General features: G+C 37.1%; 1 protein-coding gene across 1 annotated transcript in view; it reads right to left on the bottom strand.

Moving 5' to 3' along the window:
* DIAPH1 (diaphanous related formin 1) overlaps window positions 1-13,806 on the bottom strand; it is a gene marked incomplete in the record, with an annotated part of 161,638 nt that overhangs the window by 122,674 nt on the left and 25,158 nt on the right. Inside the window, 1 exon segment of the mRNA XM_072400670.1 lies at window positions 1,797-1,823. Within this exon segment, the coding sequence (XP_072256771.1) occupies window positions 1,797-1,823 (27 nt within the window).

Raw genomic sequence — 13,806 nt, 5'->3', positions numbered from 1 at the left:
TTTTGGGAAATGAGCTGTGATCTATTAAGGTACACCAATCATATGTAATCTACTTATAGGCACTTAATGATAACTAACTTAAATTGTATGTACAGTTCAGGAAGAAACATTACTAAATTGTAATCCTGGCAGGATATGGAAACTTATCCTGGTAAGCATTACTGGTTAATAAACCACTTAAATGTAATATTCCATAATGACATTTTAAATTTAAGGGTATAATATTGGCAGTATATACAGCAGCACTGAAAAATCAGAAATTGGAAGAACTTTGTATGGAAACAGTAAAAATGACTTGGTCCTCATCCTTTTAACACATTCACCAAAGTCAATGCTTCTTTTGCTGTTGTTACTGTATATTAAAAGAAGCTAGTGAGGATTGGTTGTTTAAAAGCTCTTTTACCATTTGTTAAGTACATATATTTTATTGTCCATAGTCTGCGCACTTAAAGCAGAAAAAAAAACTATTTTTATCGCCAATACGTTTACATAGTTGAGAAATGTTGTAAAAAGCCAAATGTTTTTCTATTTCTGAAAGACATCAAAAACACACACATGATATAAACCACTCCCAGGTATTTACTGTGGTTTGTATCCCCATTGGAGAAGTTCTCACTTTCTTCCTTAGGAAACATTGTCTGCCAGACTTAAATTAAGTCAAAATTCAAGAAAATATTAGGCAATGTTTTCTTTTTTACAACTATTGCCCCTTCTTGGCTCTATTTAAAAACATAATTTTGCTTGTGGAAAGGTCTTATTTAGCTCAGTGAACATGACAAAAGGTGGTAGACAAAGTCACTTACTTATACCAATATTATGTTAAAATTATGTTTTTAATGTTTTTTTAAAACCTACCTTTATTCTTCAAAAACCTAAAAATGAGTGTGTGCAACACTATGCATGTCCTGTAGCCAATACACAGGATAAATAAGTATAAAAACCTTGTTTCTGGTTAGTAGTATCAAAATGCATATGGTAATTGTATTAGTCACAGAAGCTCAGCAATGTTATTGGGTTAATAAAGCAGTGAGATTATGTTAGCAGACCAATATCTGACATGTAGGATACATATTAATGTTACTGGATTCTTAGAACTCTAACTTGTTACAGATTACGTCACACACTAATCTTTGGGATCATTCTAGGGATGGTTCTGATGGGATTTGGGATGCATCACTAAGCTTGTTTTCAACATTAGTTTAGGATGATTAGGAGATCATTTAGAATTCAGGTACACAGGCAGGTACATTTCACCTGCAAATGACCTCCTTCTGCTCAGCATTTGACTTGCTTTATACGGCCTTTGAATTCTAATGTATGTTTGAATGGGAGAAGAAGTTGTTCTGATGTAAATAGAATCTCTAAAACATCAGCCCATGTTCACACAGGTTTTCTGGCTCAGGTTGGGTCCATAAATAAATTTACAAATCAAGGCCATGGTTTGAAGTTTACTGAAATTAAATTTAGGCAAATAAAACTAAGCAGTGAGAACACCTTGATGTGTTCTACTCTACGTTTCTGTTGAAGGTGCTCACCACTACTCCCAGAGAAGCTACAAATTCTCTTTATTTAATCAAGGCTCATCATTTGTAACCATTTGGCAGTTTAGGACTCCATCTCTCAGTAATCACGTGCATTCATGTAGGACAGATATTTTATTTGTCAGAGTTATAAACCTTCTTTAAAGAGAAACAAACACTTCAATAAAGGCTTAACATGCAGTAGCATAGCTTCTGATGCAGGCGATACAAGAAGAGGCAGCACAAGGCAGTACACTACACAAAAAACACACTTACCTCATCTACCATAAGACGTTTAAATGTCTGGTGTAACCACCAAAAATTAAAAGAAAAAACAGGAGACAAAACACAAAGTCAGACAGTAGAAATGACCCACAGATTTCACCATAAAATTAACTCACAAGAAGTAATAATTAAATTAAAACACCAACATTTAAATATAGAGCACTAACATTTAAACAGTAATTGTGAAAGGGGGAAACACGAAAAAAAAAAAAAATACAAAAAGTAATACATTGCAACTAAGGATGAGCGAGCAAATTTATTAAATTCAGTCTTACGGCACATTGGGCCGTTCTCGCTTACCAAACATGTAGGCGAGAACTGCCTTTGTAAATTCGTCCGGCGAGACCGAATTTTTGGGACTTGCAAGACCAATCAGGGGAGTGGAGCTGTCAGCTCTGCTCCCGATAGCTCTTGCAGTCCTGTAGTATGTGATCATCCATAATTCCATCCTATTCAGCAACTATTGCAAAGCAGAGCTGCAGAAATTAATTTCCCTACATTAACTCCAATTTGTGTGTATATATAACTATAACTAATGTATTCAGTGTAAAAAGGTAGTCTTTCTACAACTGGTATAAATAAAACATGCTCCAAGATAGCTTTCCAACCTTATTTTAGCACCCTACTACTAATCCTATTAAGAAACCAAACTTTCCTCCTCTAGTCTGAGCAGATATCTACAAATTGATGGGCCAACAAAAGATAATGAAAGGGAAAAGGGACCATGTCTGTGCTTTCAAGTAGGAGATTTTGTAAGCTTATGGGGGGTCACTGAGAAAGAAAGTTTCAAGCATCAGTACCCATTCAGGTAGTATAACAAAACAATACCCCACTAAACAAATATCAGCACCCACTGCGGATCTGTTTCTTAAAAACCCAATGTGACTAGTTAAATCCAATGTAGCCAGGTACTTTCTTTGGAAGGATGGGGTCATAATTCAGACTGGCCGATGCTCCCCTTTAACAAAGATCATGAGACTGAGTGGGAGTTATGATTTATGCATCAAAGACATTTATTTGCCTTTTTGATTTTTAAGGTAACAAGGTAGGCAGAACATCACTGATATCCTGTTTACCTTGATACTAAATGTCAATAAGTCAAGCAGCTTGATTGCCAGGACCAATGACATATAAAAGATTCACATAAAAGCAATACAAATACAGCTTTAGACATTGTGTAAAAGCCAACTGTCCTCATTAGGATAAAATAAGACCGTAAACCAAAAAATGTTGTCATTCATGTAGCATGGATTATGCAAACACAAAAATATTTTTAAAAACAAAAAAATAACATGCCCATACATATTGTTTCACATGACACCTATATTCACAAGAAAAAAGTGCATTATTGTTTGTGTACTTATTGAAAACTTGTAGTAAACATAATTGATCACAAGAGGGAGCCAAACAACCAGTCAACAAGTTTGGTCTCATGTACAAAAGTTCATTTCATGCCATAGTTACAATGATCTTAATCCTTTATGTCATGAAATACAAAAGGTTGACAAAACAACTTTTATCAATGCCTTCATACCTCATATGATGTCTTACATGAAGTACCTGGAAATGTTGTTTTGAATTGTGAGACCCTTTAGAGTAGATGTAACCCAAACAAGGTAATTTCCCATATTTAGGTACTTGAAATGTTTAAATGTACATCTTTAAACTGTTAAAAAAAAATCATGCCATAAAGTTCTTTGTGTAGGTGCTACCTGTTACATAGTGATAACTAGGTCATACATTATACAGGCAATGTTAATTGTCACCGCAGGAAAACACAGCAAAGAAACTACTGCAAAGGGGCCAAAATGTGGTTAATGCCACAAAAATGTAAAAAAAAAAAAAAAAAAACCTGCAACAGCACACCTGTGTTGGGAATGAACTGATGTAGTTCACTTACTGTGGGAATGAACTGATGTAGTTCACTTACTGTGGAACACTTTGTTTTCTCCCTATACTCATTACAATGTTTGAGCAACCCCACCTAGACCTACTAACAAGTCCATAGTAGTGGTCATACACTGGTTTATGGGTGCTCAACCAGGTAAAAGTTAGCTAATTCCACTGTATTGATCATTTACCTGCCATTACCACTGTGAACCATTGACCAGACTGAGTACCATGACTCCACCATTACCAACACGGTAATGTAAATCAGTGGGGTGCCGCCCTAACTACTAGCAGCCAATGGGAGAACGCCCTGCTGATAACCTTGGGGAGATCTGTTTTTTTTTTTTGTTTGTTTTGTTTTTAAAGGGCACCTTTTTTAATAGGTCACCTTATTTCTGTATTTTTTGCATCAGAAGAGCATGGTATTGTTCATCTTTGAAAGTCATGGAGTAATGGAGCATAGTCTATGGGGACCATGTTAGAACCATGTTGTCTAAATTATTCCCAGTTAGTATATGTACTTTTCACAATAAAAAAAATAAAATATATTACATTACAACAGTACAAGAATTAGGAGTAAAGAACACCCCTGTGCAGCACAACAAAAAGTGCCTGTCAGTTAACACACAAGTGTAATGCACTACAACAGTAGGTGTAATATATCCGCTTTCCCAATGCAGCTGTACACTTTTGTAACCTTTCTATTGTTCCAGCCCGAGATTATCATTTTCACAATTCAGTTTGGACTAAGATTTTGTACTGGTTGGTTGCCAAAAATGCATCTAAAACTACAGGTCCATCTAAGATTTCTCTGTGCACAGGGTGACAATACTGCACAGCAATATAACTCCAGAACAAACAGCTTTGTCACCCTGCTAAATGTAATATAAAACAATAAAAACCCATCGCTCAGCAGGACCAACAAGTAATACAATGTTAGAGGGTCTCTGTAATGGTAGCGACAGACTGAATCATTTTTGTCATTTTCACATGTTCTTATATTTGTACTTGTAATGGTCCTAGGAGATCAGCACACTCATCCTTTCCTCCCACTAACTGAGGCTGCAATTCATTTCTAGACTTGTGATGAGAAAACAGGGTGTGAGTCTGAAAAGTGAAACAGGAAGTTCCCCGTCTGATTACTCATGTACAAGAAGTAATACAAGTCAGGAAACCGCCGGTCATTGAACAAAATGTAAAAAGAAGAATTTTGCATGCCAAGTGTTTATTTTATTATATATATTTATAGCCTTTGAAGCCTAAAAAAAAAAAAGCCTGCACTGCTAACAAAAGAAAGAAATAGCTGGCTCATGTACATTATACTTTATAATTGTTATCATTCTTCATTTTTTAGTTTCCAAGCCTGCTGTGCCCTAAATTATTCACTGCATACGGCTGAAGGAGTGTTTTGGCAAATACCAAATAAATAATATGTAACAGCACCACAATATATCGAGCGTTACCACACAGGTATAAAGCTGGCTGATGAATGGAGTGATTGTTTACTTTAAAGTTGACACAAACAATGCTCAGCTGTACATTAACTTTCACATACACGCCAAATTAAATACCTACCCAAGTGGGACTAGGATTGTGTCGGCAATTCTGTCCACCTCCCCTCATCAATAGCCTGATTATTAGCCAGATTATTATTAAACAGGATTTATATAGTGCCAACATATTACGCAGCGCTGTACATTAAATAGGGGTTGCAAATGACAGACCGATACAGGAGGCAGAAAGGACCCTGCCCAGAGAAGCTTACAATCTAAGAGATCTGACTAGTTACTGTACTCTTCTCTTTCTCATCAGAGAATTTAATATGTACAGAACAGAAGTGTACACAAATGAAGAAACACACAGTACCTGTTCTAATCTGACCTCCACCCAGAACGGCTAGCTTATAAACTATGAAAAGATCTGATTCAGCTGGGTGGGTCTTTGGTCATAAAGATCCAAGAACACATCTCTGCCAAGTGAGTACACAATCAAGGAAATCCAATGTTCTCTTTTCAGTCTCAAAATCTTATGCCAAAACTGCAGCACATAAGCAGCACCCCAATCCAGACAAGGCAGCTTGACTTCGTTTGTGGCAAAAGATTAAAAAACAAATAAAGGGCCACAATATATGTTTACCAGTCCATTCAGCTTAAGAAACATACATATCTCATTGAAGAATAATATTAATGATGATGATGCAAAGCTTATCATGGGAACCAGGCCTCGGTCACAGTACAAAAGTATGGACACCTGCCTACACAAAACTCAAGAGAAAACATAGCTAGTAGCTGGAAATGCACTTAGCAAGGACTTGTAGTGGAAACACTGCTTCAATCTCATACAATCAGGTGGCTTCAATAATATAAACGTACAAAAGGTATACATTTATAAGCAAAATTTGTTAGTACATCAGCTATTAAATATAACCAGGCTCCTCTAAAGATTAACTCCAGCATATCCTTCCTTGGTAACACTTGTTGATAGTCCGCTCTTTTGCTAAAATCAATTAGTCCAATTTTTCTGCACACTGTCAATTCCAAACAAGCATCAGAGGCTGTCTTTTTGTTGTCTGACTATACTGTTCTGGCTCTTCTCAATCAGCTTTTCGCTTTTTTCCCTATTAGCCAATTAGTCTCAGCTAATCTTATGTGTGGCATTTTCTTAGGAAGACTGCATTCAAATGCAACTATGCCAGGGATGGGTATGTACTAATACAGTGTCTGAGAGGCAGTGCTGTAGTCTGAGAAATCTCATGTCCTAGCTCTGTTTGCTATTCTGCAGTCATGGCGTTTATTTCACACACACTTCTGCTTAAGTTACAAAGTTAGTCAAGTCACAAAGCGGTTCAGTGAGTTATGGTACTACAGGGTTGTACCTAAACAAGCAGAGACAATATAGACAAGCATGAAAAGTGATAACAATTATCACTATTTAACTAGTTATCTAGTAGTAGCTGGCCACTTTTAACTGTTTCACAACTTTCCAAGCCACTTCATCAGTTCAACTAGAGTAGAAAAATACAATATTTATTTCCATACAGCAAAAAAAACCCCTTATCCAATCATCATAGAATAGGACACTGCAGATGTTGTCCAGGATCAGGGATGATGTGTTTAACCACCCTGCTTTATTTTCATAAGCCTATCGACCTTTATTTTTCCTGGCCGAAGCCAACAACTATTCAACCAATGTAGTTTTTACCTTTTCCTAATTCCCAATAATAAAGGGTAGGTAGTGGGTATAAACTGCGCATAAAGAGCAATGTAGGACATATATGGGGCAAATATTTGAGATTGTGAGCTTACCAGTTCTACTTCCATAAAACAACAAATATCTTGAAAATCCCATCTCATTTATATTCAGTACAGCCAGCAGAACAAAACAGGATTCAATACCAACAAATGTGAACAGGCCAAGGACAATTAAAACTGTAACCATTCATGCAAAGAAAATGACTCAGTTATGTCAAGAACATTTCAGAGATCACACTGGTCTGAAACAACATTCTGCAGCCAAGATGTGAAAAACAGCCGAGATGGAGCTGTACACTAGCAGCCGGACAAACTCATTACGATGTCCTGACTGGTTATCCAATTAGAGAACAATGCGCCATTCAGGCAGCTACTTCCACTGACCAATGAACAAGTCAGCTGATAAAAACCTTGTCCTACTTAAGAGACACCAAAGCAATGTGCTGCTCATCTTCAGATTAGCATGTCTATAGAAGGGAGGCAGGCGAGAAGTCAACAGTCAAGGCAGCCAGTGTTCCCAGACAAGGGAAAGTGTGTTCTACAGCATAAAAGAATGCAGGCATGTGGGGAAAAGTTATGTCTTTATGTGTTTAAAGTACAGTTAGTGAGCATTTTTTTATTATCATATTGCAAAATCTATAGATACCTCTGTTCAACAATTCTTTTACAGTTTAACCTATCCAACAAAAAGTTTATTCGCTTAGTCATCTTCCTCTAATGAGCCGAGCAGAGGATGAGTTTCTACTCAAAGAGAATAACCACAAGAAGAGAACCGGAATTGTCCCAGTAAACCATTTGTAGCCTGGTGCAAACTCCAAATTGGAAAAAGAAGGAGAAATAACTGCGAGTAATCACTATACACAGTGGTAAGAAAACAAAGATACCCAGTATTACCCATGAAATGAAACATACTTATCCCAAGCTTACAAGTTTTATTTCCCTTTTGTTTAATGTAGTTACATAACAACTGGCTGCAAAATATACAAATGCCAATTATTTCTTTCTAAAAGCGGCCTCATTTGCTGTAGTAGCTTTAGTTTATCACAGGCTACATTCAAAATACAGATCTATGCATTAGGTGTTGCAGACTTTCTGCTTTGGCGTTTTCCCCTAATGCCGGTGCCTAGAGCAGTGTGTCACCATATTAACACAGCCCACATTCCTCCTAGAGGTCAGCACACACTAAAGTGCATACCTTGTGACTGGTTAGGCTGTGCAAGGTGCACACATTCCTGAGGATGGAGACATAATCTTGTGAGCAGCACTGATATAAACACAGACAAAAAAAAATCATTTCCACACAACAGACAAATCAGCTGGGTTTGTCACTATTAGGAATGCTAGTAGTAAAAACATAAAAAAAATACATAAATTGTGAATTCACTTCAGGTTTACACGAATGCATGAAGTTATCTAGTGGCAGGTTCATCCCCTTATCCCTAGCTAGTGCCATCTACAAACGCTTAACCATAGCTAACCTAGCACTTATCCCTGAAAGAAAAAGAGTGGAGCAGTTCTTATTCATTTGGGGGTAAACCAATCCCTAGGTTTAGATAGGACTGAGTAAGCAACTGCCACAAGTGTTAAAGGGGTCAGCAAGCCACTGGATGTGGCATGTGAACCAAGCCCTCCCTGAATTAGGGAAGTGTACAGAGTTAAGAATAATTACAATTTCTAGCAAGTTTTTTTTTTTTTTTTAACTGAAAAAATGTATCTTTTGTAATACTTGACCATTGACAACTAAACAGAATATGAATAGAATTCCAAAGATTAGCAGTTATCATCAGAACAGAAATTCAGGAAAAACGTACCAATTCCAGCACCTAATCTGATGTGTGTTCAACAGGGCTTCTTTATTACAAATGTATTCCTTTCCTTTGAGAGGTCTGCCCAATGTTATTTTTTTTTTTAAATCCCTTGCTTTAGGCAAAACAAGCTTTACAAGAAAGCTTTACACCGAATGTTTTTTTTAAAAGGGCTTTATTACAAAAGGTAATTTTATTGTATTTTATTCGTTTCAGTGACTATGTTTTTGTTTTGATGTGACCTCAACAATTTCTGCATCTTCCAAACACATACAGGTAGTCCCTGAGTAAAGGACATCCGACGCCTCCTAGATACGAAAGTGGGCTTCCTTTCTTGCTCACGTGCAGGATGGAGGCTTGATAGGGTGGTTCGCTGCTATATGTTCGGCTAGGGTTAAGCATCTTCAGAAAGAAGCCCAATCAACCAGCAAAAGAGTAGCCAATTGGCTTCTTTATTGGTACCCATTATTGCCTTTCTTGGCCTCAAGGCTCCAAGAAAATAGCATTAGCTGTAGAAGCATTGGGCCAAACTTGATCTCCTTGTGTATAATATGAAAGAGGAATACTGTGTAAGTTGTAAATACATATCATTTTCATAAAGTTTCATAGATAAGCAGAGAGCTAAAATACATTCGGAACATCTCCTTTTCTTTAGTAAACTTAGGTTATCAGTGCTTCCTTTATTATGTGTTAATTCTGGGATAGATTTGCTTAAAATACTTCCTAATGCTTCTTGGACCTAATCCAACCATGAGAAAATGGGAAAGTTTAAGGTAACAAGGTCACAACTGTGTATTACATCTAAGTAGGATTATACTGAGTGTAATGAAGACTGCATAGAACACAATGAAAGCAGCAGGCAAATCAGTCCAAAACATATGGTTATATATTTAAATGCCCCTCTAACAATAACCTGTAGAATTTTCAGTAACACAAAGCAGCACGCTAGGAAAATCTTCATCTACTTATTTCTCAGTTACTTCATTCATAAATTTAGTCCAGTCTTTATTGTTTTATTACTGTTCCACAGAGTGCCCAATGCTTATCATACACTATGCGATTTTCTCTTGACATTACATTTTGATTGATATTACAGTCCATCTATATTTATGACTGACAAGTATTTAATGTACAAACCGCCATAGCAAAAACATTGGTCTCGATTTCAATATGGCGGGGAACCAATCAACAGGAAAAAACATATTGACTATTTGAAAAATACAAAATCAAAATCAATTAATACAAATATAACTGGACTTTTTTTTAGTGATTCACCTATTTTAGCTAACCAGTCATCTAACTGTTGGAAAATATCTGTGTTTGGCTACAAGAAGTCTCTGGCTTGTGCTCCTTTCTAGTAAAATGTGCTGTACAGAGCCCAGAGTATGCACAGTGATGATATAGACTGGCAAATGGAGACAATATGCCACTTGCCCTGACAGATAAAGTTCTATGGTGGGGCTTGGTTATCACCACATTCTTGTAAATGTCAATTGGCCAGAGAAACCAACAATCAGGAATTGGTCTTATAGGAATTTATTATACTGAGAGTAGAGGAAAAGTGAGGCATTTGTAGGAGATTTATTACTAAAAGGACAATTGCGCTTTTGGATAAACTTTCTTTGTACCATCCCCCTCCTTGAATTTTACTTATCTATATTATCAAGAGACATTTCTAACAATAAGACAGCCAAGCCCGGTCTCTAGCAAGATGTTGCACCAGCATAAAGAGAGTTCAGAACAGGCCTAGCAAGTCAATAGCTGAGAAAAGATCAGCTGCAGGAAAACCAAAAGCATTCAGTTAAGCAACTTTCTCAGAATCATGAAATGTGTGCAGAAATACAAAAAGTCCACCCAAAAAGAGGCGGGTGGCTACTGAAAAGTGCTGGGTGGTGCACCGGGCTAAAAGAGGCTGGGGAGAACACTGGGCACCAGTTCTGTAAAAATTTACAGAATAGGATCAGAAAGCCACACATCACCATGATCATTATTTAGGTTTGTGTAAACTTGGCCAGGAATTTAGTAATTAAGTAACAAAAATAGTGAGTATTATATGCATTATTGATTGTATTTAGAAAGCCTTGGAGGCTCACAAAGGTCAGAAAGGCTCCTCACCAAAAAGCTAAAGAATAAAAACCAGGACGTACTACCGGCACCTACATGCAAATTTTAATTGAATGCTTTTACATTCATTAGCCTTTATGGCATTTGTTTCTCTTACTGAACCTACCACCTGTTTGTCACAAGAGGATACAACATAATACCAACAGGTAAGGACTAGAGTGAAACCAAAGACAATGGGATGCACATCCAAAACCTGTTCAAAACTTCTACTTGCTAATGGCTGACAGGTGGATGAGCGATAGCTAAGCACAAGCTTTGCTGCAGATATCTTTAAGAAAGCATTTCTTATTAATAAGAATGATCTAAGTACATTCAACATTTGTCACAGAACAAAGACAAAGTAGAATGATCTGAGTCTCTAAAAAGAGGGAAGGACATTAAACGTAGACAAGTTTTACAGGAAGTGGTCTGTAACATGTCCTTTACCACATCAAACTGACAGAAGGAGGAACCTTGGGACTTCACTGATATACCAGTTGCATGTACTCCCTAAATAGTACAAGCCTGGCTAGAGATAGCAAAAGGAGTTTTTTTTTTTTTTTTTAATTAATGTAAAAAGATCATGGAAATAGTTTCAGCCATATTTGCTCAATATATATACAAGTCCTGCTTCTCCTTACATCAACAGTTAGGCTTTAGGGTTTATTCTCAAATGCTTTGAGCCCTAAACATTCCCTAGTGAAAATCAATTATTGTCATTAAGACCTAAAAAATTCCCATGAGTGAATTTCAGATTCCCTGTATTATAAATAGCACCCTATATGTTCTCTTTAAAAAACAGAAAATCTAATAAAACAAGTAAAGACATTAGCTCTCTGCTGCAAAATATTATATCATTTACGAAATTTCTAATACCTAATACCTAGTTATGTCAACAGTATCTGGACCACAAGTCAGCTGGAAAAAAAATGTTTTATAAAAATAAACTTTTTCACTTCTTTAATTAGTAACAAATACAGATTTAATGGGTTTGTTCACAGAGAAGTGGTTTTCCTCGGAATGAATGAGCACCATAAAGGTGATAAATATACAATAAAATACACATTTTGGGTTCAGTGTTTATTTCCTTTAAAGCACATTTATATCTCTTCTAACCTAGTCTCCCCTCGCTGTTCTATTTGGCTTTATACCTGCTTAGCGAGCCCCTCGTGCTTTGCTTGAACATCGTTTCTGCACTTTATTGTTGGTTATGTGACCACTAGTTTTGGTACAGTCCAGCAAAGAGAACCCAGAGAAGTTGTTAGAAAATTAGATATTTGGATAGAAGAGCTGTATCCAATATGCCATGAAGGCAAATTTAGACCCTCTTTTTTGTGTTCTCCACATACACAGTTTAATGTCTTAAAAAGTCTAAAGCTTAAAACGCAAGAACTTTTTGTAAGAGTGAATGGGAGGTTTAGATCTTGTATCAGGTTTTTTTTTGTGGTTTCTGTAATTTGGCAATTCCTCATCTACTATCCTATCCAAAAATCCCTATAAGTCTGGGTACCATCAGGCCAAAATCCCCCTCAAAGGGGTAGCCAAATGTCCAGAGCCTGAACAACTTCCGAAGAAAAGGCTGGAATTTACTATGAATCAGAATCTGGCCTTGCTCAAGTATGTTGAGATATATCAATTTTCTACACAACATAATACTAGTCACTGATATCCTCTAAAGGGAGTGTCCACTAATAAATAAATGATTCGTCACTGAATGGTGTTTGGTCTATACTTTGCTAAATTATCAAAAGTATTCTGTTTATTGTCATCCATGGCAACCAAACCACACCAAATGAAGGCAGCCCTGTGCAAGCATGACACTTATCTTCCGGACACACCCTGTGTATTTCAATACATTTCCTGCATGTTCACAGGAAACTATAGCCACAACTTCTCTGCAGACCCTGATGTGGTAGAAAAGTACAATGTTCATGTGTCTCAGTATACACAGATCTACAGACTAAGACTCATGTAAAAAGTAAAAAAAATATATGCTGTAAAGGAGGCACTATACAGACAAATATCCTAAAGGTAACTAAACACTCTAAGTGTGGACTGTTTACCATTGTAGTTTTATGTAAACACCTAAAAAAACCATATTATTCTGAACCCTGACACTCCATTAACTGCTAATAGTTCTGCTTGGGTATTCATTGTTTTACACAGTTCTAAGTATTTATTACCATGACTTTATTCTGGAGATTCCCCTGAACTTCCCATCCAGGTGACACATCATAGTTATCACTGAAACAGGTGTATCCAGTGAGCAGACGTCTAAAGCTACGTACACACTTCCAATTATTATCGTTGTTAAACGAACGCCAAACGATCCTGCACGATATCTACGAACGATCGTATAGCACCGATCCTGCACATACAGATAACGACACGATCGTTCGTAGATATTGTACACACAATAGATACGATCGTTTGACCGATACAGGGAGTGACATGCACGACAGGAAGTGAATGAACGTTCGTTCGTCACGCATGCTCAGACCATGGACGATCAACGAACGATCGTACACACGAACGATGGTCAACGATCGTCGTCCAATCCGATCCACCGGTCCGGTCGTTCGTTTCCAACGACTTTCCTCGTTCGTCGGCGTCGTTGGTTACTTTTTTTACGAACGATTTTTGCCCAATCGATCGTTCGTCGTTCATTTTGAACGACAAAAATTGGAAGTGTGTACGCAGCTTTAGTTATGTAAAGGGTACGGAATGACTGAGTTCCTGATAAGGTATTACTGCCATCCAGGCGCCATTAGAGAAACCTCCCCTGACCTACTACAAAAAAGTGACTGCTCTACATCACCAGACAGGAAGTAATGGCAACACAAAACAAAATAACTGGAGGGTGACCAGAAACCCTGTCCAAATTTCTATTTGTCTGTGTTCATGTTTTTTTCCCCCCCACATTGTGTCCCCACACTATAGTGCACTGCAGTG

Source organism: Pyxicephalus adspersus, chromosome 2 (genome assembly GCF_032062135.1).
Source record: "Pyxicephalus adspersus chromosome 2, UCB_Pads_2.0, whole genome shotgun sequence".
Taxonomy (NCBI): domain Eukaryota; kingdom Metazoa; phylum Chordata; class Amphibia; order Anura; family Pyxicephalidae; genus Pyxicephalus; species Pyxicephalus adspersus.
The sequence above is the reverse complement of the archived record's forward strand: the minus strand, read 5'-3'. Positions and strand labels throughout refer to the sequence as shown.